Below are 26,718 nucleotides of genomic sequence, written 5' to 3'. Positions count from 1 at the left end.
TTTTTCTTCTTCAATGGCTTCCAATCACTCACCGCATTGACGATAAAAATCTTCCTTCTAACCTTCAAGGTCCTCCACAACCTTGCTCCTCCGTACCTCATCGAGCTTCTTTACACACACACACACACCTGCACCCTCAGATCATCTTCTTCTGTCAACCTCACCATTCCTCCCGTCTGTTTAACCACAATGGGATTTGGAGCTTTCAGCCGCTCTGCTCCCCACCTTTGGAACTCCCTTCCACCAGATATCCATAACATTATTTTCAAATCATATCTCAAAACCCACCTGTTCAAGAAAGCCTATTCACCAGGACTTCCACTCATTCACTCTACGTAACATTTGTCTTGTTTTAAATTGTTATATAATTTCTTTTTAACTGGTAAATGTCCTTTTAAGTTTTTAATTCTAATTTCTTTATTGTTATGCTTTTAAATCTGCCTAGTGCTGGATTGTAATGGTGTCCTTGAGTTCTTTGAAAGGTGCCGATAAATGGAATGTATTATTATTATAAAGTCATAATATTACAAGAATAAAGTAATTTTATGAGAATAAAATTGTAATTTTATGAGAATAAAGATGTCATTTTATGAGAGAAAAACTGCATCTCAGAATGGGATCTGTGGAGCACTTTGTTAAGTTGTACTTCAGTATAAGTTTTACAAATAAGGAAATACTTCATCTTTTGTCCATCTGCACCATATTATCATTAGTATCAGAACTTTGAAAAGAATATGCAAGAAAATGTGTCTGTTCCGGAGCGAGGAACCACACAGACTTCACCTGTAGTTCCGGTGATTAGCTCCCAAAATTGTCTCTTTCGTGGAGGAGGAGGTGGCTGGAACTGGTAGTCTGCAGGGGTATTGCTTCTCGTATAAATACAACTTTATTCTTGTAATATTATGATTTTATTCTGATAATATTACAAGTTTTTTCTCATAAAATTAAGAATTTATTCTCCTAATATTTTTACTTTATTCTCAAAGTAAAAAACAAAACAAAGAACTCAGTGTGGCCCTAAAACACTGTCGTATGTTTCATATTGTTGTGAGCCGATGGCATTGGCATAGAAATGTACAGAAGTAATATTTATTTTTCCCCCCATGGATATCTTCTTGTCATACTTCAGTGTGATGAAAACACAGATTGTGACTGTAGAGAAACTGAACATTAAACCTGAAACACATAAAAATGTAAAAAGTCATTGAAAAGTGACTTTGTGTGTGTGTGTGTATATATATATATATATATATATATATATACCGTATTTTCCGGACTATAAGTCGCACTTTTTTTTACATGTTTTGGCCAGGGGTGCGACCTATACTCCGGTGCGACTTATAAATGAAAAATATACCGGTAGGATCTCAATTAATTTACTGTAACAAAACAATTTTACGTGACAGAGTCGATCTATGTTTTAAAATGGCCACCGGAAAAGGAAATGCAATGCATCATGGGCACTGTAGTATGACGGCCATCCTATAGTTCACGCTGGTCGCGATAACCAATCAGACAACAGAACTTTGGATGCGTATTCCTCACCTCACCCACAGCGTGTGAAGCTGACGAACACGGTGCTTGCTGTTATTCCGGCATGGCGAACAGAACAGCTTCAACCCTTGGATATCAGTGTGAGCAGAGTGTTTAAGTTGACGCTGAGAGCTGCGTGGGAGCACTGAGCGACGGCGGAGGATTAGCGTGTGCACTTGGAAGGAGCTGGCGTCGATGATTGTGAAAAGCGTTTGAAGCAGACGAACATGGTGTTTATTCCGGGACGGCTAACAAGACAGCTTCAACCCTTGGATATCAGTGTGAGCAGAGTTGACGCTGAGAGCTACATGGGAGCACTGAGCGACGGCGGAGGATTAGCGTCTGCACTTGGAAGGAGCTGGATCAACACCACTGGGTGGTCATGAGCTGCGCAGGTAGGTGCTGCATGGTTCGGCTCGCAATGTGGTCCGCAAAATACAAACATATCCGTAGGTAAAATGCAGCTCACGAGAGGGCACTCGAGGCTTGTGTGACTGTTCCTGCGACTTCTGACTACCATAGAAAAATAAAAATTTTAACGTTACTCATAACTTAACAAGACAACGGAGAAGGCCCGAAAAAATGCCACCAAAAAGAAAATCATACTCTGCAGATTACAAGTTGCGACTGGTGAAATATGCATCCGAAAACGGTAGCCGTCACAATATTATCATCTGAACTTTTCATGTTAACATACCTGTATGTCCATGGGACTTATAGTGCAGTGGACCTTATTTATGGTTTATTTTTCTTTATAATGGATAAAGTGGCTGGTGCGACTTATACTCCGGTGCGACTTATTTATGGTTTGTTTTTCTTTATAATGGATAAAGTGGCTGGTGCGACTTATACTCCGGAAAATACGGTATGTATATGTGTATATATATGTATATGTGTATATATATGTATATGTGTGTATGTATATGTGTGTATATGTATAAACATTTTCAGTTTTTTTTTTCCCATGGCCCACTTTCATCACTGTTTTCATCATCATTCACATGTTTTGACCATCCTGACAAAACATACTGTTTCACTTTCATTAGTATTGGATCTTTTTCAGTTTCGCATACAGGTATGAAACTCGAAATGCTGGATTTGATCTTGTAAAATCATCATCTGCAATTGACAGTTTGGATAATGCATCTGCATTTCCATGTTGTTCTGATGGTTTGTACTGGATCTCATATGAATAGGCAGGCAAAATTAATGACCATCTTTGCATCCTAGCTGCTGCTAATGGAGGAACTCCTGTTTTTGGACCCAAGATTTTCAGTAATGGTTTGTGATCAGTGATCAAAGTAAACATGTCCAAACAAGTACTCATTAAATTTCATTACCCCAAAAACTAGATCTAATGCTTCTTTTTCAATCTGCCAGTTATTTTTCTCTGCTTTTGTGATCATTCCTGAAGCTAAAGCAATCAGTTTCTCACTTCCGTCTGGCATTTGGTGACAAATTACAGTACCAACACCTATGGGTGACGCATCACAAGCCATTATGACTCTGAGATTAAATGTACTAAGACTTTGTTTGATTTTAGCTGTTTCTTAGCTTCCTCAAAAGCCTTGTTACATGAGTCTGACCACTTGATAGCTTTATATAGCAACTCTGTCATGGGTGTTATCGCGGTAGACAAGTTTGGTATGAACGTCCCATAATAACAAGAGGATGGAGTTCAACTCAGTCACATTACTTGGGTTGCAGCCTTGGGAATCATGGAAATAAAGACCTGTAATGGACGTGCACACCTCAATCTATTAGTGTCGCTCAGGACAGGAAGGCGCCATTACTAAGGGTGATGTGCAGATCATCAATAATAAACTGTTGGGTTTTTTTTTTTTTTTTGCACTAGCGTCGCTATTTCTTAACGGATTTTAATAAATGTAGGCTTGTTTTAAAGCCCTTTGAAAGCTCTTTCAACCTATGCATGTGTTGGTGAACAAAAACTTCTATGTAAAATGCAGAAATTTGGGGAATTTATGACAAACTGTGCTGCTTTTTTCACTCTATTGTTGCTATTTGTTAACAGATTTTAATAAAAGTAGGCTTGTTTTGAAGCCCTTTAATTGCTCTTTCTAATGAACCCATACATGTCTGGGTAGAAAAAAATGTTTTATGTAAAGTGTGGAAATTTGTGGAAAATATTCCATTCTGTTCATTTACTGTGATGATTTTTTTCCCTGTCATCATAATTCTCAATGGATTTTTATAAATGAAGCCTTGTAAGTTGTATTCATGCTAATTAAAAGCTCTAACGAACCCATACATGCCTGGATAAAAAAATCCTTATGTATTAAAATATAAATCTGAAGTATGTCTTGACATTGTGCTCATTTATCTTGCTGCTTTTTCCACTATAATATTACTGCTAGTCTTTTAATGACAACAACATATATATGATTTTTACTAACATTTTATTACAAGTAGTTATAAAGCCATTCAGAATTTATGACTTTTGACCCTCAGTCAGGGTAAAAAGTACCTCCTCCATCCCCTCCAACCACACTGTTCAAATTTAAATGCTGCCTATAACCACCATGTACATATCATATTAAACAACAACTGCAAGTATATATAGACATAAATATATTTAAACATTTTTGTTTCCGCATGTGAACGCAGCTTAATGAAAAGAACTTTTGGCGGTGAGTTATAGTCTCAGTATATTGATATTAAATTGTGACATAACGACTTTAAAATAGTAATTTATTTTACATAATTACATTAAGGCTCTTGTACAGTTCATTTTAGTATTGGAGAATTTGTTTTTGTAGTTGGTGCAGTTGATGGTGAAGCACTGGCTGCCTTTTTTCCCTCATTTCGCTTCTGTTTAACAGGTGATTTAACTGGCTCAAGGTCTCTCTCCACCCTTAGTAATGGCCGCCGTGCAGCACGCCACTAGTCACATGACGTCCATTCCAGGTCTCTATTTCCATGTTGGGAATAGCCTCACACTTAACCTCCAGGGGATGAATTCCCTCTGCATCACTTGATCCATTAGTTTTTGGAAAATGGCAGGCGTGCGCGCCACTCCATCAGGGAGTCAGTTCACTTTGTACAAGCCCTTATGTGTGTTATTATTCAGATTCTGTTGTGACTCTTTCATCGAGTTCCACCTGCTGATACGCTTGTGAAAAATGGTTAATTTGTCACCTCCTGTCAGCTTCTGATTTTGGAATGGGGTACTGATCTACCTCCAAACAGAGGGTTTCTTGATACTTTGTAATCACCACAAATCCTGACAGAATGATCCATTTTCAGTATGTTTACGGTGGGTGAGGCCCCCTCACTCTAACTCACTAGTGTTAGAATCCCTTCTGATTCCATTTTGTTCAAGTGCTTTTCCACTGCATCTTTAAGTCACAGGTCGTGGCTTACAGAACTTTGCCGTAGCCTCTTGTGTCACACGCAGTTTTGCTTCATACCTTTTACCTTTGCCAGGTTCTTCTGTGTATCTCACACAGTTCTTTCACGCTCTCTGGTGAAACTCTATTTAGCAAAGCCCAGTTTACTTTGAGCCTGTTTATCCAGTCTTACCCCATCAAAGCTGGGCCTTTACCTTTAACCACATATGAGTTTAAGACTGAATTCCTTATTCGTTATCATTTCTTGGATGAGACCTTTGACCTCTAGGCCTTGCTTGCTGTATGTTTTCAAATCACAGTTTAGTTTAACTTTTCTAAAACTGCACTTGCAAAGTGATTCTGAGATCAGAGATACTGTGGCTCCAGTGTCTATTTCCATTTTCATCCTGTTTTTATTTACCTGTCCATACACATAGTACAGTTTATTTACACCAGTACTCTCTAATGCAAACCCACTCAAACTCTTTTGACCCTTTTTGGTTTTGTTACCAGAATCTCCTTTGGATAAAACCTTTCTCTCTACTGCTGAAGGAACCTGCAGCCCTGTTGCTCCATGGTGGTCAACAGCCTCCTTGGAAGCTGTGAGGGTGATGACGTCATCATGCAGCATCTCCAGCACCCCCGTTGCACCATCAGAGAGTCAACTGTTGTCTGCCGATTCTCATATGACTCTTCTGCCGGCGGTCACGCCGCTGCTGTGTAGCCATCAGATGATTGGTCCACTGCTGGTTGGTTACACCCTTCTTCTCCAACTTAGCGTGTCCAGCCTCCTCTGGTCATTCTCTGCATGTCCTGGCAATGTCCTGTTTTTTGCAAACACCTGCGGCATTGTGCATCTTTAAAGTGCCAATCATTTGGCGCATGGCCTGTCCTCAAACATCTGTGACACGTCTTCCATTGTTCCTCCTTCTTGGAATAAATCACAGATGGACTCGTCTTGTCTTCCTGGTATTAAACTTATATCTTTCATTGATAAAGTTCATTTTTGGCAGGTAATGTGTTCTCAAATAACGGATTAAATCAACCAGCTGAATGTCTGCTGGTTTCTTTGGTGAACATACAAGGTCTGTGATGAAAAAAGCGGTCCATTTTTGTTTTTGTCAAAAAAATAAATGGATTTGATTCATATGTTTTTACGTCAGACAAGCTTGAACCCCTGTGCGCATGTGTGAGTTTTTTCACGCGTGTCGGTGACGTCATTCGCCTGTGGGCAGGCCTTGAGTGAGGAATGCTCCACCCCGCCCGTCGGAATCTCTTTGTCTGAATGAATAGCCGCTGCGGATGGCGCGCGTTGCTTTATCAGCATTTTTTCTGGACCTGTGAGGAATATCCGAGTGGACACTATTTGAGAAATTAAGCTGGTTTTCAGTGAAAAGTTTAACGGGTTGATGAGAGATTATGGGGTGTTTCTGTCGCTGTAAGGACTTCCCACGGAGTGGGACGTCACGCAGCGCTTCCAGGCGCCGTCGTCGGCCTGTTTTGACCTGAAAACATTCTAATTTAAGGCTTAATTCACCCACGACGTCATGAAAGAACAGAGAAGATTCAGAAGAGGTATGCTTGTATGCTTTGAATTCCTCCTCAGCCTCTTTAGAGCGAAAGTCTTCTGCCGCTCCAAATGCAGGTGTCGCCACCATTACCATGTGCTCCTTTTCATCTCAACGGAGTTCAGTATTTCTGCTGGACACTTCTCTGCCAAGGAACTATCCTCTTCCTCACTGTCACCACCTCTGTTGTGTTGTAACAGAAATAATGTGTGGTTCATCCTGGTGAAGAAATGACGAAGGTTTCACTGGAACAACGGCAACATTATTACAGCTATTTAGAACAACTCAAGGGTGTTACCCATTCGCTCGCTTGCTCTGTCTCAGCTCAGCTCATCTCTTTCTCATGTGCCAGCTCTCAGAACGAGCCTCGATATATAGTGTGACTGCCCTCTGGTGGTCACACTCACACAACAATATCACAGAATCATGAAATACATCCAATAACATTTTCATTACACATCGTTTTAACTTTGTTTGAAAACCAGACTGGATTTGTTGGATTGAAGTATCAGCAAATACTGATGTCAGTACCTCTCTTCAGCTTTGCCACCATTCAGTTACAATTTATCTTGAAAACGGATAAAAAGGGCTTCTACTTGGCAACCTGGTAACTTGTACCCAGCTGTTTTGGTTTGGGGCATTTTTCACAATGTTTATTTTTTTCCTCAAAGAGAAGGGATCACTATTAAAACATAGCAAAGGATATTTTTGCGTTTTTGTCGGTAACAGTTACCAAAAAAGTGAAAAATACACATTTCACAATTTTTAGAAAGGTATAAAGAAGATTGTAAGTATTTACATCAGGGACTCATTTACTGTGCAGTTATGGTTTTAGTGTGTTCACCTATACAATGTTGTAAAATACTCAAAGGTTTTAACATTACAGTACTTTTAAAAAAATATCTGTGTCGTATTATTATGGTTTCCACGTGAAGGCAAATGATTTCATCAGCTTTTGTGAAGGAGACACACTGTGGCAGCGATAAAGCTTTCAGACAAGTTCAGCTTTATTCAAACAAATAGCTTGGTTTCAAATATGACAGGAACTTTTCACATTGTTGTTATGAAAGAATATTGCAGTATAACAAATGCTCATCAAGTAAATTTATGTCTAATCTAATTTCAGTGGCTCATTTGAATGCATATGAAACCTCTGCTCCTCACACGTCATTTTAAAACAATGCTATGATCCTGGAACCACTGCAGAACTGGCTGCTTATTGACTTCAATCCATTTAATGTTTGCGATGGTTCTCTCTATGGACTGTTCCAGTGCCAGGGTTCCAGAGCCAAAACCAGTCTCAGAGTTATCTTCCTTAAACTGCTTCAGCTGTCACAACAAAGAAAATGACATAAGAAGGGAACACTGCCATCAGACATCTGCCACAGAGAAATGTAGGAGAAATGTCTCTCAAATAGAGACACTGATTTGTGCAGTGGGAGACCAGCTTCTAAACTAATACAATGTCATCAAATGTCAGAAACAACTTTTCAAAGCAGGATGGGATTTTACCCTCATGAAATGTGGAATGATTCACTGTAAATGCATAAAAATTAATAATTGAAAAGAAGCATTACAAAAGAAACTAACCTGCTGAAGCTCAAAGTCTGTTGAAAAACGTTCTGTGACTCCGTTGATGAGATTGGAGAAGGAGAAAGATCCACCACCATACCTTTGAATAAAAACAAACACAAGAAGGCATCAGTAACACATGAAGAATTTACTTACAAATTATTTTAGTTGAGCTTTTACAAAAATAGAGTAAATGAAACATCCATTTGCAGGTCCATTTGGCAATGAGAAATGATTGCGCTGTCGTGTCGGCGAAGCCCAAAAACACTGCAACAGGCAGGAATCAGGGAACAAAATGAATGCCGAAAAAATGGACATCAAGTGAGGATTTACATCCACTAAAAAGACTAAAGTGTAGCTCATAATGTCAAGAAATTGTAAACATTCCAGTCATCTGTCAAACAGTCAAGATAATCTGCTGGAACCAAAAATCAACATGGGGAAGACGGGTGATTTAAGTGACGTTGAACACGCTGTACTTGTTTGTACCAGATGTGCTGGGTTCAGAATCTACTGATCAACTGGGATTTTCACACATAACCGTCTTTAGGGTTTAAAGAACTCACTCACTCACTCACTCACTCACTCACTCTCATTCATCTTCAGCCACTTCTCTTCTGCTGTGTATTTTTGGACTGCCTTTCTGTGTACGGACCGTTGCGATCCACCTCACTAAAGTCTTCTACCAGCCACCGCTGTCTGTGTGAACCTCCCATTTGTGTCCAAACGTCCTTGACCAACCCACCTGTCAGTTTGAAATTACAAATGCAATCTCATGTTGCATGTGCAAACGTCACCTATTTTATATTCAACACTCACCCTTTTGTGCATTCGGGTGGACTCACCCCAAATGACATATTCATGAAGACAAATGTGTTAAATGAAAAATATGAGCTATTGTGCACATTTGAAAGATGCGATCCTCAGAGTGCGCTGTTAGTAGATCAACATGCACATATACAGTGTTGTTTCACACACAAACCTTTCGCAAATCATAAAAGCCTCTAAAAGCCTCTGTCATGTGACCTCATGATCCAATAACTAATAGTAATGACAGAAAGATCATGTCAAATTAATAATATACAGAAAAGGCTTATTTTATGATCTACCTGGGTGTCTTCATCCCTTTAATATGATTTTTCTCAGGTACAGTTGGGGGAAGGGGAGTGTGGGTATCCCTGCCTTGGTCATTGGTAAGGATTTTGGTGTAGGATTTTGATCCAGTCTTAAAAGGACTGATCAAAACCAAATTTCTTCATTGTGACAAATAAAATTGTCAGCTACTTTTACTGCATCTATTTAGAATAGGATTCATTTTGTTTGTTGAGTTGTTTGTTGAGACCAAGATATGAAAATAAACTATGTATTGCTTGATGACTGTCTACCTGAGTAAAGCCAGTTTAATTGGGTGGTTTATAAGTGAAGTTCAGGCTGCACAGTGGCTTAGTGGTTAGCACTGTTGCCTCACAGCGAGAAGGTTGTGGGTTCCATTCCCGTGGCCTTTCTGTGTGGAGTTTGCATGTTCTCCCCGTGTTTGCGTGGGTTTCCTCTGGGTGCTCCGGTTTCCTCCCACATCCAAAGACACATCCAAAGACATGTGGGTTAGGTGGATTGGAATCTTTAAATTGTCCGTGGGTGTGTGGGTGTGTCTGTGTTTGTTTGTCTGTTTGTGGCCCTGCGGCAGACTGGCGTCCTGTCCTGGGTGTACCCCACCTCACGCCCTATGACTGCTGGGATAGGCTCCAGCCCCCCGCGACCCTTAATTGGACTAAGCAGTAGAAGGTGGATGGATGGATAAGTGAAGTTGAAGGTAACATTACCTTCACGAGGCTGCTTAATTGGATTTCAATTGGAGTGTAATTGTTGCAGAAATCACATTGTCTGGAATACTGGATTCCAGGGTTTGTTTGTTTTTTCCACATGAGAACATCCAAGAAATGTTGTTAAATTCTGAAGGAAAGATATCAGGCCTTGGGTTTGTTTGCTGGCATGTCCCACTGTGCAAATAAATTCTTCTGATGTTATGGTAAGTTGACAGAATATGGTAGTCTTTTTCTAACAAAAATAATTTTGCATAAAAGCTTTAGAATCCTTAATTTAAATTTCTGTTTTGCTTCATTTGACTTGAAGCTGGTTTGCAGTGACAGCTTTTATATACGAAACAAATTATATGTTTATTGCTATTAAAATCAAGCAAAAAAGGTCTTTGGATACAGTAGGTTCTGTTGAAAACGAATCATTCTACATAACCATTAAAATATCAATTGCTCATCTTATTCTCCATGTTAGATGATGCAGCTGAGTACACCTGATCCCTCACTCGCAAAAGCAAAATGAGGCCTCATGAGGCATTTTCAGTTTTTTCCTGATTGCACTAGATGAAGATCTCTATTTTGACAAGTGGTAGGCTCAGACAAAAACAACAAATGCTTCACGCGGTCTCATTTAGTCAGATCTCAGAAGGGAAACAGAGTCAGCCCTGATTAGTCGTCGGCTGGTAGCCTGTTTGGGAAGATGAGGAATCTGAACATGCTTCTGTGTGTGGAACTAGAGGAACTGGAGCTGCATCAGGAACGGCATCTGGCGTGAAGCTCAATGCAGATCTGAAATGGATCACGATACTGTCACGAAATGTATTACATTAAGATGTTGCGGCCAGCTTGGCTCACTAATTTTACCTCTAACCCCAATGCTCCCCTGCCCCATGTTACCCTAAATATGGTGACACCCTCATGAAACTGTACCCTATTTTGTGATGGTATCACAAACTAATAGACTGTTTTTGTGACTTCATATTTACTTATTTATCATATTAGTTTTTTCTTGTGTGTGTGCGCGCATGGAGGGGGGATGCGAATCTTCTATTGTGAAGAAGATTGTATTGTGTTATAGAATAAACGTGTTATAATGAAATGGGATAGGGTAATACAAATGGTAAATGGACTGCATTTATATAGTGCTTTTCCATCTGCATCAGAAGCTCAAAGCACTATACAATTATGCCTCACATTCACCCATTCACACTCACACACCGATGTCAGGTTGCTGCCATGCAAGGTGCTCACTACACAATGGAAGAGGGTTTAGATTTTTGTTTCTTGTTTGTACTGTTTCGCTCTGTTTAGTTATTGTGTTTGATTAGTTTTTGTGTTTGTTAGTTATCTTGCTGGTCTTTTCCTGCTTGGGTTTTCTCTGTCCCTTTCTCTCTTGTCTTCCCCTTGGGGCTTGGTGGTGGGTGTTTCACTCTGTGTGGTCACACCCTTGTTCTGGTGCTTTTCCACACACCTGTTCCTAATTTGTAGCTCATCACCTGGGTGTATTTAAGGCTCACAGGTTTCACTAGTCACTCGCCAGATTGATGTACCTTGTGCCTTGTTTCCAGCTCTGTTCGTGTGGTTTTTCTAGTCCTGCTTGCCTCATCGTTTTTTGATCACCTGACTTCACCTCTGCCTGATGTTTTTTGTACTGCTGCTTGTTTTGGACTGCCTTCAACGTGTACCGACCTCTGCTTGATACCTCACTAAACCTTTTTCAACCACAGAGCTGCTTGTCTGAGTTTGGCATTTGTGTCCAACCACTCCTGCCCATCGAACCTGATAGGGAGCAACTAGGGGATTAAGGACCTTCCCCAAGGGCCCTTAGTGATTTTCTGGTCTGGTTGGGTTTTGAACTGAGGATCGTCTGGTCTAAAGTGCAATGCTTAGGTAATGGTCTAGTGGTTTTATAAGTATAGTGGTTTTTACTTCTGCCTTTTCCTTTTCAAAAATACCAATGTGAACATGTAAATATTGTAAATATAATCAGCATTGCTAATGACAGAACATGTTTGAAATGAGTAAATGAATAAATTAAATCACTTTTTGCCAGGCCATTATGAACTTGCGGTGAACTCGGGTTGGGCAACCCCAAGCAATCAGTGGCATGCAGCCAAAAGCAAAAACTGAATAAAGAAACAAGTAACATCTTACTTAGATATAATTTTACACCTGTATCTAACATCAGGACTCAACAATGGTTGAGTTTAGACAGTGTCAAAAGACACTAGACAAGAAAAGAAAGAAAGAAAGAAAGATAAGACAAAAGACAAGCACTGGATTTTTGGCAGTAAAGCATCGATATGTTGCCCATAGGGTCAGGGACACAACTGTAAATCAAATTTTGGCTGTCAGCCTGTCTTATTTTCACCATAAGTTAACTTCTCAAATGAATAGACTGTTGCGACCTTCACATATATATTGTCACCATCTTGTGGGTGATGTGAGCATTTCAGGGTTTCTGGCACACTTCCTACTTCAAACCCAAATTTCAGTAAAAACAAAAAAAACAAAACAAAAAATCTCAGAAAACCATGATTTATTTTTATTTTTTAGCAGGTAGAGCTTTCACCTTCCAGGTATTAATGTACAACACTTTCGATTTTGAGAGTTTTACATTTGTTGAGTTTTAAAGTATGAAAGTTTGCCAGAAAGACATAATTTTTCCAGACACACTGAGAGACCTGCATTTTACAAATGAGAGGGATCTCCACGACAAGTGCTGAATGAAGCACAGGTGTACAGAGGAGTTTACAGAGGGCATTAATTGACCAACCAGCAGACAGTGGGGCGGGCGGGGGCGCTCGGCAGGATTCCTGATTGAAATATTGTTCAGTGTTTGTAAGATTCCTGAAGAAAAGTGACTCTTTGGTCATGCAGTTATACAGCTTCATGATGAAGTGGTACAGAGAAGGATTTTATAAAACAAAATAAAAAAAAGAAGACTTCAGCTACAATTTGCCAGACGACACATCAGAGAAACAAGCCTAGATTTGATCTGTTTTGTTGGAAGAAAATTCTTCTCTGCTCTACTCCACTATGAAGCCATGAGTAGTGATGCGAAATTCAAAACTTGCACTATGCGTAATTTCTCCAGTCGCAGCCACAGAAACCTATAACTTGGTGAGGGTGTGTTGGTGGTTTTCCTCACTCTTCTCCTTCTTGCACAGACTTTTAGTTTTTGAGAACTATCTGTTAAACACAGATTTACAATACAGTGCTATAGTATTTGTATTTCTTCATTACTGATGTAAATGAAGACCAAGATATATTCAGTGTCTTGGAAATGTTCATGTATCCACCCCCTGACTTGTCTGAAGAACACTGGATGTAAAAGTGATAGTTTGTATGTGTTATACTAAAGGGGGCACTTACTTATTCATGCCATCACTTTGGCTTTAAAGCCCCGGTCACACGGCACTAACAAAGGAGACCGAAGCCAAAACAAAACAAGAAATCTGGACTTACGTTGACTTTTGGAGACGTCATTTAACCGTCGCCCAGCTTCGTTCCTGGAGCTGGTGCTTCATCAGAATTTTCAAACTGTTGAAAAATGTGAACGAATCCCGATGACAACTTCAATTCATTTGTATTCCGTTTTGCTTTCTGTCTTGATGTTCCTCATTGTTTGTGTAGTTCCCGTACCGTCAGCGTTTCGTTTGACTGTTGTTCATCTGTGTCCAACCTCCCAAGTGCGACGTCTTGCATGAACGTTGACGATATCTGAACGGATCAATAATTAAAGTTCAGAAGAGCTGAAAGTGACTCATCCATGTGTGGGATGAAAAGCAACGCTGTCATACAGAAACAATAGCGGCAAGACGGTTTTATCAACTACTATAATTATTTATGCATGTTCCAGCTGTTTGTGGCTGGAACGGCTGTGCACAGACGCACACTCCAGCCGTTTGTGGCTGTGCACACAATCACGTTTCATTTTGATTTTGTTTAAATCGTCAAGGTCAGCATTTGCTTTGTTTTCTTTTGTTAGTTTCAGTTTTGTCCTGTTCCTTTATGCACTCCTGACTCGCAGGCTTTTTGGTAAGTGTCGGCTCATTCGTCCACCCTGTCTCTATGATTTGTGACTTTGTCACTTTTTTCCTTCGTTCAGCTATCGCTGTGTGCCATGTGACTGGGCCCTTAGATTTTTATTTCTTTTAACTCGTGATGTAGAGATTATTTTTCACTGTGAGTTTCAAGGGCAGAATTTTAGAAATTGTGTTTTTTTTGATGTGATAAAAAAAATTAAAAACTTGCCCATTGCTCAACGGGGCAATAACTTTTTCACAGCACTGTAATATGTGATATGTTAAATGTGGGAAAAAGTCACCCACAAACAGTTAAAGTCAAGATATCACAAAGGGACACATCACACTTCCTGCACAGTCATGCAGTTATACTTACTGATTAAAGATGTAAGACCATTTAGCCCTGACAAAGTCCCAAGCCAGAGGCTGACCAATCACATTACTGGCAATGTAGACGATGGTGGAAGTGGCATCTTGTTTCCGAATCATATTTGGCATCAAAGTGTACTTCAAGTACCTGAACAGAAGCATGAAACTTTTTGTTTAAAGGTATTATTATAACATATTCTAAACAAAATACTAAAAACAGGAGGACAGCCGTAATGGCCTTTATCAGACAGTCTAGACTTTTTTCAGAAACAGATAAGTTTTTATATAAATTAAAAAAACAAACTAACAAAAAACAGAGCGGAGGAAGCACACCTCAGAGAACGGGCTTACAGGAATTACTGTAAACATAGAAATTTGATCCAAAGGAAAATTTCTAAGGCAAAAAGTAATTATTTGGTGGAAAAAAAACCAGAAGACGATAAGAATAACCCCACAAAATTATGGGAGAATTTGAAATCATTATTCTATTCATATTCTACCTGTTGTTTTCAAGATCCTGGAAAGAGCAGCTGAAAGCAAATGGAATCTCACTTAGACATACCACCCCAATTTCAATGAAGTTGGGATGTTGTGTAAAATGTAAATAAAAACAGAATACAATGATTTGCAAATCCTCTTTAACCTGAGCAGATATCTGCACAAAAACAATAAAGTTTTCAGTTTGAACATTAAATATCTTATGTTTGTGGTGTATTCAATTGAATATAGGTTGAAGAGGATTTGCAAATCATTGTATTCTGTTTTTATTTACATTTCACACAACGTCCCAACTTCGTTGGAATTGGGGTTGTAATATTGCATATGATTTTCAGTCCAGTTGTAGAGGCTGTTACTCGCCCGATGCTTCCTTAATACATTTAGAACATTTCGGAATGTTCTAAAGAAAATTATGTTGGTATGATATTGTTGGATTTACAAAAGATACCGTGGATTATGAAATTTATGTAACAAATTAAAGGCAATGGGAATTGAATTCACTGAGTGGTTCAGATCATACGTAGGTAATCAAAAACTGGTAGATTCAGCAGAAAAGGTCTGGTTACAGCCTCAAAATATACAGTGTTGCATACCACAGGGACATATCCTAGGACCATTATTGTTCTTTTGCTATGTAAATGACATGCCAATAAGCATCAAGTGCAAACTATTACTCTATGGTGATGATCATACACTCGGTTGTCCATGCTGTTGAGTTCCAGAAGAAAATTAAATAAAATCCATAATTTGACTGATTGCAAGAAAAAAAAAAAAAAAAAATCTGTTACCTCTTTGAGTACAATTTTGAATTACTCTCTATCTGGTGCACCAGTGGTAAAGAGCATTGTAAAAGAGGCAGATTCAAGATCGAAAGGTTCCTACAGAAATGAATTTGCTTTAAACAAACAAAGCAGGAACACTCTTTCCATAGCCCTCAATTCAGTGTCACTTGAATTACACTTGTTCCTCTTGGTATTTTGGTCTTAATAAAATACTAAAGAATAAACTTCAATAATTCAAAACAAAATTACCAGATTTATTTTGAACAAACAACACTGAGAAGACATAAATCCTATGGAACTCAACAGTACTGGTCTACTAAAAATGAGTCATAGAGTCACCCAGCCCAGTCGCGTAGTACAGTGGTTAAGGAGGTGCGACTGGGTGCCTATAAACACGTGATCGATTCCCACCCTATCTGATCACATCAATGGGGAACAAACACCAGTAAAAATAGAGCAGCCAGCCAGCCAGGAATCAACCCTTTATGGGAGGGACCCCAGTGATGGGAGGGAGCCCAGTGGAATACAAGGAGTAGAAGTGGTGAAAGGAGATGAGTTTAAATATTTGGGGTCAACTGTTCAAAGTAATGGAGAGTGTGTTACAGAGGTGAAGAAGAGAGTGCAGGCAGGGTGGAGTGGGTGGAGAAAGGTGGCAGGAGTGATTTGTGACCGAAGAATATCAGCAAGAGTGAAGGGGAAAGTTTACAAGACAGTAGTGAGACCAGCTATGTTGTATGGCTTAGAGACGGTGGCACTAACAAAAAGACAGGAAGCAGAGCTGGAGGCAGCAGAGCTGAAGATGTTGAGATTCTCTTTGGGAGTGACGAGAATGGACAAGATTAGGAATGAACATATCAGAGGGACAGCTCAGGTGGGACAGTTTGGAGACAAAGTCAGAGAGGCGAGATTGAGATGGTTTGGACATGTGCAGAGGAGGGACCCAGGGTATATAGGGAGAAGGATGCTGAGGATGGAGCCACCAGGCAGGAGGAGAAGAGGGAGACCAAAGAGGAGGTTTATGGATGTGCTGAGGGAGGACATGCAGGTGGTTGGTGTGACAGAGGAAGATACAGAGGACAGGGTGAGATGGAAACGCTTGATCTGCTGTGGCGACACCTAACGGGAAGAGCCGAAAGACAAAGAAGAAGAAGAGTCACCCAACTACAACTCAGTCATATCCACATTATAGTTTATAACCTGGCCCCAGCATATACGTATGCAATATGTGTTCAATAGATGTTCCAATATACATACACAGCTATAATACCAGAAACTATAAAACAGTTATGTACCAAAGGTTTATGCCTTCACTCGAAATTCATTCTTTTTTAATGCGATAAGTGATTGGAACAGGTTGCTCTACCACTTTTGACAGATAGAAAATAAAATAACATTTAAAAAGGAGGTTTAAAAAGGTTTAAAAATATTTAGCCTAAACATCCCTGTCTGCCGAAAATGATTTATTTACAAGGTGGAATTTTAACATGGCAATAAGTAAATGTGTTTTACGGTGCACCGGAAAGTATTCACAGCATTTCACTTTTCCACATTTTGTTATGCTACAGACTTATTCCAAAATGGAGTATATGTACATAATGAATACTGTGTGAATACTCATGTACATAAGTATTCACACCCTTTGATCAGTACTTTGTTGATGCACCTTAAGCAACAATTACAACCTCAAGTCTTCTTGAATATGATGCCACAAGCTTGGTGCACCTATCTTTGGGCAGTTTGGTCCATTCCTCCTTGCAGCACCTCTCAAGCTCCATCAGGTTGGATGGGGAGCGTCAGTGCACAGAAATTTTCAGATCTCTCCAGAGATGTTCAATCAGATTCAGGTCTGGGCTCTGGCTGGGCCACTCAGGGACATTCACAGAGCTGTCCTGAAGGTACTCCTTTGATATCTTGGCTGTGTGTTTAGGGTCCTTTAGCTGCTGAAAGATGAACCATCACCCCAGTCTGAGATCAGCGCTCTGCAGCAGGTTTTCATCCAGGATGTCTCTGTACATTGTTGCATTCATCTTTCCCTCAATCCTGATGTCTTCCAGTTCCTGCTGCTGAAAAATGTCCCCACAGCATGATGCTGCCACCACCATGCCTCACTGTAGGGATGATGCCTGGCATTCACACCAACAAGTTCAATCTTTGTCTCATCAGACCAGAGAATTTTGCTTCTGCCAGGCCGGGCGGGAGCCCGGCACCCGGAGTGGGTGGACCCACAATACAAACTCCCCGACCAGGCTTTGGAGTAAAAGTAGTTGTCATGTTTATTCCAGGCTGTGGTTCAGTACACAAGTTGTCAAGCAGCGGAGCAAGGGTACAGACAGGGTAAGGCAAAAACGCAGTCATATCCAGGCAGGGGTCAGAGGTACGAGCAAACACTGACATAAAGGCTGAGGCAAAAGGTGCGGTCAAGAAATATGGAGCAAGATTGTTACATGGCAAGGCAAAACAGGACTGAGGACAAAAGGCTGGAATGTGTGCTAGAAGCAACAACAAACTGGCAAAATTGTGGTGGGTGGGAAGAGATTAAATAAGCAGGTGTTAACAAGGTGCACGTGAGTAGAAGGATCTAGAAAGGGGGTGTGGCTGGTGGACAAAAAGTATGGATGGGCAAGATAGTGAGGAAGGGAGAGCGCAAAGTGGAGTGATGTAATAGACAAAGACACGTGAACCGGTGCAAGAGCGGGAGTGAATGAAAACACAAAGCAGACTGGGTCAAAGTGTGAGAGGAGGGCATAAAGCTGGTGAAGTGACATGACGTGACAACACAAACAGAGATGCAAGAGGGATGAAGACATTAATGGCTGGTGCAGGGCGTGGAGTGAAACAGGGAACTACGAACCAAGCTAAACAGAAAGAATAAAATATAATACGGAACCAGGCAAGAGCATGAGAAGTGATCAAGGAATACATGAACAAATGAATACTAAAGCAGAACAACAAGAAAAACAGAGACTACATGATAACAGATACAAAACCCAATGTTACAATGTAACTGATAACACAAATGAGAAAATAAACAAGTGATAAACTAATGATCAGTAATGCAACCACAAACCGGCTGAAGAAAACTAGAACAGAACAGAAACCAAAAACTGGATACTAAAGCAGAACAGATAATAACAGAAAAGAGAATAGTAAAAATAAACAGATGATAACTAAATGATAAACAATGAAAACACAGACTGACTGAGCAAAACAAGAACGGAACTAAACCATGGCAGAAGTATGAAAAGTAAAGGAAACAAAGTGACAAAGCAAAATAGAACAGAGAGAAAAGAAAGACAGAAAGGAAAAAAGAGAAAGACAGGTGAATGACAGAAAGGTGATAAAACATTGATTTCCAAGTGAATTTTAACATTTTTGTTCCAAAAGAAAACATTTGAGGAATGGAAAGAGGAGGAGAGCAAACGACAAGAACAGCAAAAGCAATGGCGTAAAGATTTAACATCGGACGAACTGGACAAGATTGAAGACGGGAAAGAAGAAGCGAGCACAAAAAACTTAAATATTTGTGTGTTAGCTCACTGTGTGGGACCATGGTACAAGCAGATTAAACAACGAGAAGCCGTGTATTATACGGTTTGAATGCACGACGTGGAGTCTAAAAGTAACACCACTCCGCTTCACGTTGTGGTGTTTTAGACTCCATGTCATGCGTTCAAACCGTATAATACACGGCTTCTCGTTGTTTAATCCTTACATAAATTATTATTATTAATTCTGCTTTTGTGGGCTATCCCAGGGCAATCCAGCACATTTTAGTTTAGTAGATGATTGTATGATTTTTCAAGTTTATGTTTGTGTCATTTTGTTGTACTGTATATATTAACTCTGGGATGTTTAATCTGTTGTTAAGCTTATGTTTGTGTACTATTTGTGCTATTTTTACTTCACTGATGTTGTATTTCATTTATGTAGCACCAAATCACAACAAAGTTGCCTCAAGGCACATCACACAAGTCTAACCTTACCAACCCCTAGAGCAAGAACACAGGCGACAGTGGGAAGAAAAACTCCCTGTATTAAAATCACTTGTATTTTCTGTTGCTTTCTGTTGATGTTTTTATTGTTGTAGTTGCCAGAGTAGATGGTCACCCAACTGATTTGGGTCTGCTCTTTTGGACACTGCTCTTGTGAAGCTCCTTGAGAGAACCTGTGTTGTAATTTGGTGCTATACAAATACCGTATTTTCCGCACTATAAGTCGCACCGGAGTATAAGTCGCACCAGCCACTTTATCCATTATAAAGAAAAATAAACCATAAATAAGGTCCACTGGACTATAAGTCCCATGGACATACAGGTATGTTAACATGAAAAGTTCAGATGATAATATTGTGACGGCTACCGTTTTCGGATGCATATTTCACCAGTCGCAACTTGTAATCTGCAGAGTATGATTTTCTTTTTGGTGGCATTTTTTCGGGCCTTCTCCGTTGTCTTATGTTATCAGTAACGTTGAAATTTTTATTTTTCTATGGTAGTCAGAAGTCGCAGGAACAGTCACACAAGCCTCGAGTGCCCTCTCGTGAGCTGCATTTTACCTACGGATATGTTTGTATTTTGCGGACCACATTGCGAGCCGAACCATGCAGCACCTACCTGCGCAGCTCATGACCACCCAGCGGTGTCGATCCAGCTCCTTCCAAGTGCAGACGCTAATCCTCCGCCGTCGCTCACCCAATGCTCCCACGCAGCTCTCAGCGTCAACTTAAACACTCTGCTCACATTGATATCCAAGGGTTGAAGCTGTTCTGTTCGCCAAGCCGGAATAACAGCAAGCACCGTGTTCGTCAGCTTCACACGCTGTGGGTGAGGTGAGGAATACGCATCCAAAGTTCTGTTCTCTGATTGGTTATCGTGACCAGCGTGAACTATAGGATGGCCGTCATACTACAGTGCCCATGATGCATTGCATTTCCTTTTCCGGTGGCCATTTTAAAACATAGATCGACTCTGTCACGTAAAATTGTTTTGTTACAGTAAATTAATTGAGATCCTACCGGTATATTTTTCATTTATAAGTCGCACCGGAGTATAGGTCGCACCCCCGGCCAAAACATGTAAAAAAGTGCGACTTATAGTCCGGAAAATACGGTAAATTGAACTGAGTTGAATGGAATTTTTGTGGTCTGCCACCATGAAGGCAGAGTGCATCAGTGAGGAACCCCTGAGGTCTGGATCATCGTTTCTGAAGATGACAAAGTGCATTCTGCAGTCTATAAGTGGTGTGAGATATTAAAAATATTGTAAGGAGCATTAATGATGTTCCTGCTTGAAGCCGGCCTGCTGTTTTCCCGGGATTGTTGGCTCTTGCTGAAACTGGCCAGTTGGCATGTCGTACATCCAGATCTCTCTGGATTGATACATATGGTATATGGACTGCATTTATATTGCGCTTTTCCATCTGCATCAGAAGCTCAACGTGCTTTACAAATAATGGCTCACATTCAGCCCGATGTGAGGCTGCTGCCATACAATGTACTCACTACACACCGGGAGCAACTCAGGGATTAAAGACCATGCCCAAGGTCCTTAGTGATTTTCCAGACTGGGATTTTTAACCACTAGACCATCACCTCCCCCAAATGCATAAGTGCGATGTGCTATAACCCCAGTCGTGATAAGTGCTATTGGAATGTGTTACCACAGTGAAAAATGACTGCAGCAGATATTCTGTGGTGCATTTACACTGTTTGTAAGCTGTATATGAGCAAACCTGTTGAGGATCCAAGGCTCTTTGGAGCATGAAAGTGCATAGCGCAGTTTGTCAGCTTCACTAGCAATGGTGGTGCTCTTAAATGCTGACCAAGCAAAATCCCACTCTGTAGCGCCCCCTGCTGCAATAGCATTGCAGTACACTGTGGATCGTAGGTTGGGATGGATCCTGTCGAAAGAACACATCTTTAGAGGTCAGTATAAAAATGGACTGCTGTCCAGGAGCTGTAGAGGCTGTAAGGTATCAGTGTTCAGTGCACTCAACATGTACACAGGAGTAGCTGGGAATCAAACCAACATGTGATTTCAGCCTGTTTATTTGTTTGTCTGTCAACACAGAGGTGTTCAACACAACCAGCACAGGTCTGCAGGATATCAACCCTGGTCTTCACACCACTCGCTGCCAATTCTTCAGTTTACCAGAATGATACTAAACACAGCTCAGTAAGTTTTTCTTGACACTTGTACCCAAACATTCTAACATTTTTTTCATTGTGTTCCAGAATCCTGTTTTGAGTGCTGACTGGCTATTTCTGTGGAGACCCAGTCTGTTCCTGGCTACTCAGATCCCTGTGACCATTTCCTTATTCCGTGAACTGCCACTCAGAGTATTTTCTGGAGTAAAAGTTGTAATGAAGTGTTGGTTGGACCTGTCAAAAATGCCTCAACAAACATAAGTTCATCTTTTTATATGTTAAGCATAACTCACTTTTTAACATAGCATTTCCATGGGGACACGTTTAACAGGAGCTCAGTGTATCACACGTGCACACCACAGTGTGTGCTGTTACTTAAAATGGGGACTTTTAAATTCCAAAAATAAACACGATGAATAAATACCAAAGTGTGTGATGATTAACATATTTGATGTACATATGAAAGTAGAGTAATTTGGATTTCTCTGCCCCGTCTCTCCGACTCCCAAACTCTGTGAAATAGTGCTTAGCTTCCAAACTACAAGTTCATTTTCCTTTTTGCCATGAAGTCACCTGCAGTATCTGGTGTGATCCTACATTTTCAGTCCTAACTGTGTTCCACTGCCTGAGAAAACTGCAATACCTGACTTGTATTACTTTGAGCAGTGTTTCAATGGCACCACAAGACTTCAAAAACAGCTGAAGTACTTGGAGAACAAACATCACAGCACTAAAATATTAATAAAGTATATCTAATAGATCTGGGCCAGTCTGACAGTACATATATAGAATTGCTATGTAAGTGAATTCATGAATCAACAGGAAAAATAAAATCCCGTTTGTTTGAACCAAATCTTCACTTGTTGGTTTGCTTTACTAGAACATGTCGTGCCCTACAGTAATACATTAAAACATGCTAAACATTGAACAGTATTGGATAAAAAGCTTACGGGTTGTTGTTATAATCAGCCATCCATTTCTTGAACAATTCCGTTGTCAGATTTTGACATTCCGAGAGGCCTGTCTTGCAAGCTAGGCTGATAGCATTCACCTGATTGTACCTGACGAAAAGGGTATTAACAAGAAGCAAAGAACCGTTAGAGAAGGAAAAGTTGACATTGCAGCATGACTAACGTGAGAAACCTGTCAGCTGGATAACAAAAGCAACAATTTGGTGTTTTTTTTAAATAAAAAATAGCAGTAGCAGCTCAGTTTGTCCAAAATGTGTCTTTTACCCCGAAAATGCCTGACGTACAACTGCAAATCAGGAAAAGTTGGGATGATATTGAAAATAAAAGCGAAAACAAATCTGTTTCATTGCAGACCACATGAGAGCATTCCACGGGCCTCATTTATGCAGACTTGTGTTTAAATCGTGTTTATGAACATTTCTACACAAACTATGGAATTTACCAACCAGTTCTTACGTTTAGAACTGTGTGTAGATACAGATGGTACATATGACATCTAGTGGTAGAAACAGATGTGTTGTCTCTTTAGTTTCAAAACCTACAAAAGACACCTGTGTGAACTAAACAACAGCTTTTGACCTCATCAACAAGCACCTCAAACTCTACCAGATCAGAAATCGTTTCCCTTCTGCAATTTAGACCCAAAATGGACCCACATAATTTCCCTGCTCAAATTTCATGAAGAGAGATTTTATCTGAATAGAGATGACAGCATGGTGACATCAAAGGAATGCAAAGGATTCTGAGCAACTGTAATAATAAATAATTGTGTACCTATTCTGGTAATTTGTCAAAGTCAGCTTTACTGTCAATTCTTCACATGTACCAGACATACAAAGCAATCAAAATTACATTTCCCACCATCCCACGGTGAAATATTCCTGACAGTAAGTTAAGTCAATAAGATGGACATAACTAGCATTGGAGTAAACAATAAATAAGAGGTGATGAAGACACAAAAAAAGTTTTTTTTTGCAATGAAGAACTAAAAGCACACTGTTCACTGTGATAAGTGGCAGTGAAAATTAAAATGGTGCAGAGACAGTCAAGAAAGCGTTATGCTGGTTCTTGTGGTGAGCATCTTAAAACATGTAAAAACAATATGTCCATAAGTAATTGGGATGGCGGCATGGTGGCTTCGCAATCAGCACTGTTACCTTACAGTTAGATGGTCGTGGGATTGCTTCCCACCTGGGGCCTTTCTGTGTTTGCATGTTGTTCATGTGGGTTGTCTCTGGGTGCTCCCACATCCAAAGACATGCAGGTTAGGTGAATTGGAAATGTTAAATTGATCATAGGTGTAGTTGGCCTTTTATTGTGGCCGGCCTAAGGCACACTTGTGCAAAATCATGCTGTCTAATCAGCATCTTGTTATACCACACCGGTGAGGAGGGATGGATTATCTCAGCAAAGGAGAAGTGCTCACTAACACAGATTTAGACAGATTTGTGAACAGTATTTGAGAGAAATAGGTCTTTTGTGTATATACGAGGGCTGTCCATAAAGTATAGGTCCTTTTTATTTTTTCAAAAACTATATGGATTTCATTCATATGTTTTTACGTCAGACATGCTTGAACCCTCGTGCGCATGCGTGAGTTTTTCCACACCTGTCGGTGACATCATTCGCCTGTGAGCACTCCTTGTGGGAGGAGTCGTCCAGCCCCTCGTCGGAATTCCTTTGTCTGAGAAATTGCTGAGAGACTGGCGCGTTGTTTGATCAAAATTTTTTCTAAACCTGTGAGACACATCGAAGTGGACACGGTTCGAAAAATTAAGCTGGTTTTCGGTGAAAATTTTAACGGTTGATGAGAGATTTTGAGGTGATACTGTCGCTTTAAGGACTTCCCACGGTGCGGGACGTCGTGCAGCGCTCTCAGGCGCCGTCATCAGCCTGTTCAAGCTGAAAACCTTCACATTTCAGTCTCTATTGATCCAGGACGTTGTGAGAGAACAGAGAAGTTTCAGAAGAAGTCGGTTTCAGCATTTTATCCGGATATTCCACTGTTAAAGGAGATGGGATGCAGCCCGCGCGGTGCGGCGGCACAGGAAAAACACCTCCGTGTTGATAACCATTTGTAAAATCCAGGCGGCTTTTGATGGCTTTCAGTGGAGTGAGTATATGAGAAATTGTTTAACAGCTGGACATGTTCCAACTTGTCCTTAAGGCTTCCAACGGAGGTGTTTTTCCTGTGGCGGAGCGTTGCGGCGGCTGCGAGCCGACGCTGCAATCCGCCCACACATCTTTCATTAAAAAAATCTCCTTTAACAGTGGAATATCCGGATAAAGTGCTGAAACCGACTTCTTCTGAAACTTCTCTGTTCTCTCACGATGTCCTGGATCAATAGAGCCTGAAATGTGGAGGTTTTCAGCTTGAAACAAGCTGACGACGGCGCCTGAGAGTGCTGCACGACGTCTCGCTCTGTGGGAAGTCCTTAAAGCGACAGTATCACCTCAAAATCTCTCATCAGCCGTTAAAATTTTCACCGAAAACCAGCTTAATTTTTTGAACCGTGTCCACTTCGATGTGTCTCACAGGTTTAGAAAAAATTTTGATCAAACAAAGCGCCAGTCTCTCAGCAACTTCTCAGACAAAGGAATTCCGACGAGGGGCTGGACGACTCCTCCCACAAGGAGTGCTCACAGGCGAATGACGTCACAGACAGGCGTGGAAAAACTCATGCATGCGCACGAGGGTTCAAGCATGTCTGACGTAAAAACATATGAATGAAATCCATATAGTTTTTGAAAAAAAAAAAAGGACCTATACTTTATGGACAGCCCTCGTAGAAATGTTTTAGATCTCTGAGTTCAGCTCTTGAAAATGGGAGCAAAAACAAAAGTGTTGCGTTTATATTTTTGTTCAGCCAAAAGTCATCAATATCTTAATCAACTGCAGACTCAAATGTGTACATAGCAACATCAGCGTATCCAGTAATTGTTACATTGTAACTGTTTTGCAAACACTAAAAAGATACAATCCAGTAATTGTTACATTGTATCTTTTTAGTGTTTGCAAAACAGTTACATCAAATATTACGTCAACATTAGCAGATGTGTTTTTTCCACTCACTGGTCAAGGTGTCCATCGGGTACATTACTCCAGTTGTCAGTCATGCTTTTGTAGTACTCAAACAGAGGGGTCACCTGTGTCTTCAGATAATCCTGAAGACAAACAGGATGCAGTCATGGAGACCACAATGAGTTAGCAATGTGCGCCACTTTATTTTTCACCTGATCTAAACACACCTGCATGGGGCCATAAATTTCGCTGCGGTCGAATATCAGGTAGAAGAAATCCAGATTCCCCGTGGCCGACGTCCATGGCATGTAGTCTCGCTCCTTGTTTAGGTAAAGTGTGGTATTGAGAGCCTGCACTGTTGTGATAATATTTGCTCTGCAGACAAAAAAAAAAAAACAAACAAACATACTGTAAAGTAATTACAAAGTTAAGTACAGTATTTGGCATACTTTTGAAACTGCTGTCAAAGCAAATCGTGTTATTTATCTTATAGGAGTAGAACTGCTGGAGTGATCATCATCATCATAGATGTATTTGTACAGCACTTTTGAATCTGTCATTACAAAGTCCTTCATAACAAAATGTACCAACTCCAACCACCCAAAAGGTGACCCATTTTGCCGAGAAAGGGTCTGGAACAATGTAAATGCAGGACACCCTACCAACGCTCACCACCAGCCCCGTACCTGCTACCGGAAGACAACACGGCAGTAACAGGACCACCCTTGTGAGAGTGAAGAGCTGGTCACATGGCCAGGACGTAACCTGCATTGTTCCTCTTCAATCCAAGGTTTGACTATTGGCCAAACCCTCCTTTCCAGCACCCTGGAGTAGACTTGACCAGGGAGGCTGAATAGTGTGGCACACATTCTCTGGTCTCCTTTTTCAAATATGGAGACCACCACCCCAGTTTGCCACTCCTTAGACACTGTCCCGGACCTCCATGTAATGTTGAAGAGATGTCTCATCCAAGACAGTCCCTCTACATCCAGAGCCTTCAGCATTTCTGGACGGATCTCATCAAACCCCAGGGCTTTGCCACTGCAGAGTTGTTTAACGACCTCAGTGA

General features: G+C 40.5%; 1 protein-coding gene and 1 long non-coding RNA gene across 2 annotated transcripts in view; one reads left to right on the top strand and one right to left on the bottom strand.

Annotated features, from left to right (window-relative positions):
- Window positions 1–7,433: 7,433 nt before the first annotated feature.
- LOC117515235 (aminopeptidase N-like) overlaps window positions 7,434–26,718 on the bottom strand; it is an 80,892-nt gene continuing 61,607 nt past the window's right edge. The window contains exons 15-21 of the mRNA XM_034175717.1: window positions 25,877–26,024; window positions 25,701–25,792; window positions 22,607–22,717; window positions 21,242–21,409; window positions 14,239–14,379; window positions 8,039–8,120; window positions 7,434–7,777 (exon numbers count right to left, since the gene is read on the bottom strand). Of these exons, the coding sequence (XP_034031608.1) occupies window positions 7,616–7,777; window positions 8,039–8,120; window positions 14,239–14,379; window positions 21,242–21,409; window positions 22,607–22,717; window positions 25,701–25,792; window positions 25,877–26,024 (904 nt within the window). The 3' untranslated portion in view covers window positions 7,434–7,615. The remainder of the gene's footprint in view (window positions 7,778–8,038; window positions 8,121–14,238; window positions 14,380–21,241; window positions 21,410–22,606; window positions 22,718–25,700; window positions 25,793–25,876; window positions 26,025–26,718) is intronic.
- LOC117515237 lies at window positions 11,965–18,760 on the top strand. Its single transcript, XR_004562108.1, has 3 exons — window positions 11,965–11,976; window positions 13,739–13,740; window positions 18,632–18,760. It is a non-coding gene; the product is annotated as an uncharacterized LOC117515237 (long non-coding RNA).

The sequence above is a fragment of the Thalassophryne amazonica genome, chromosome 8 (assembly GCF_902500255.1).
Source record: "Thalassophryne amazonica chromosome 8, fThaAma1.1, whole genome shotgun sequence".
Classification (NCBI taxonomy): Eukaryota; Metazoa; Chordata; class Actinopteri; order Batrachoidiformes; family Batrachoididae; genus Thalassophryne; species Thalassophryne amazonica.
This window is presented reverse-complemented; position numbering and strand designations above follow the sequence as displayed.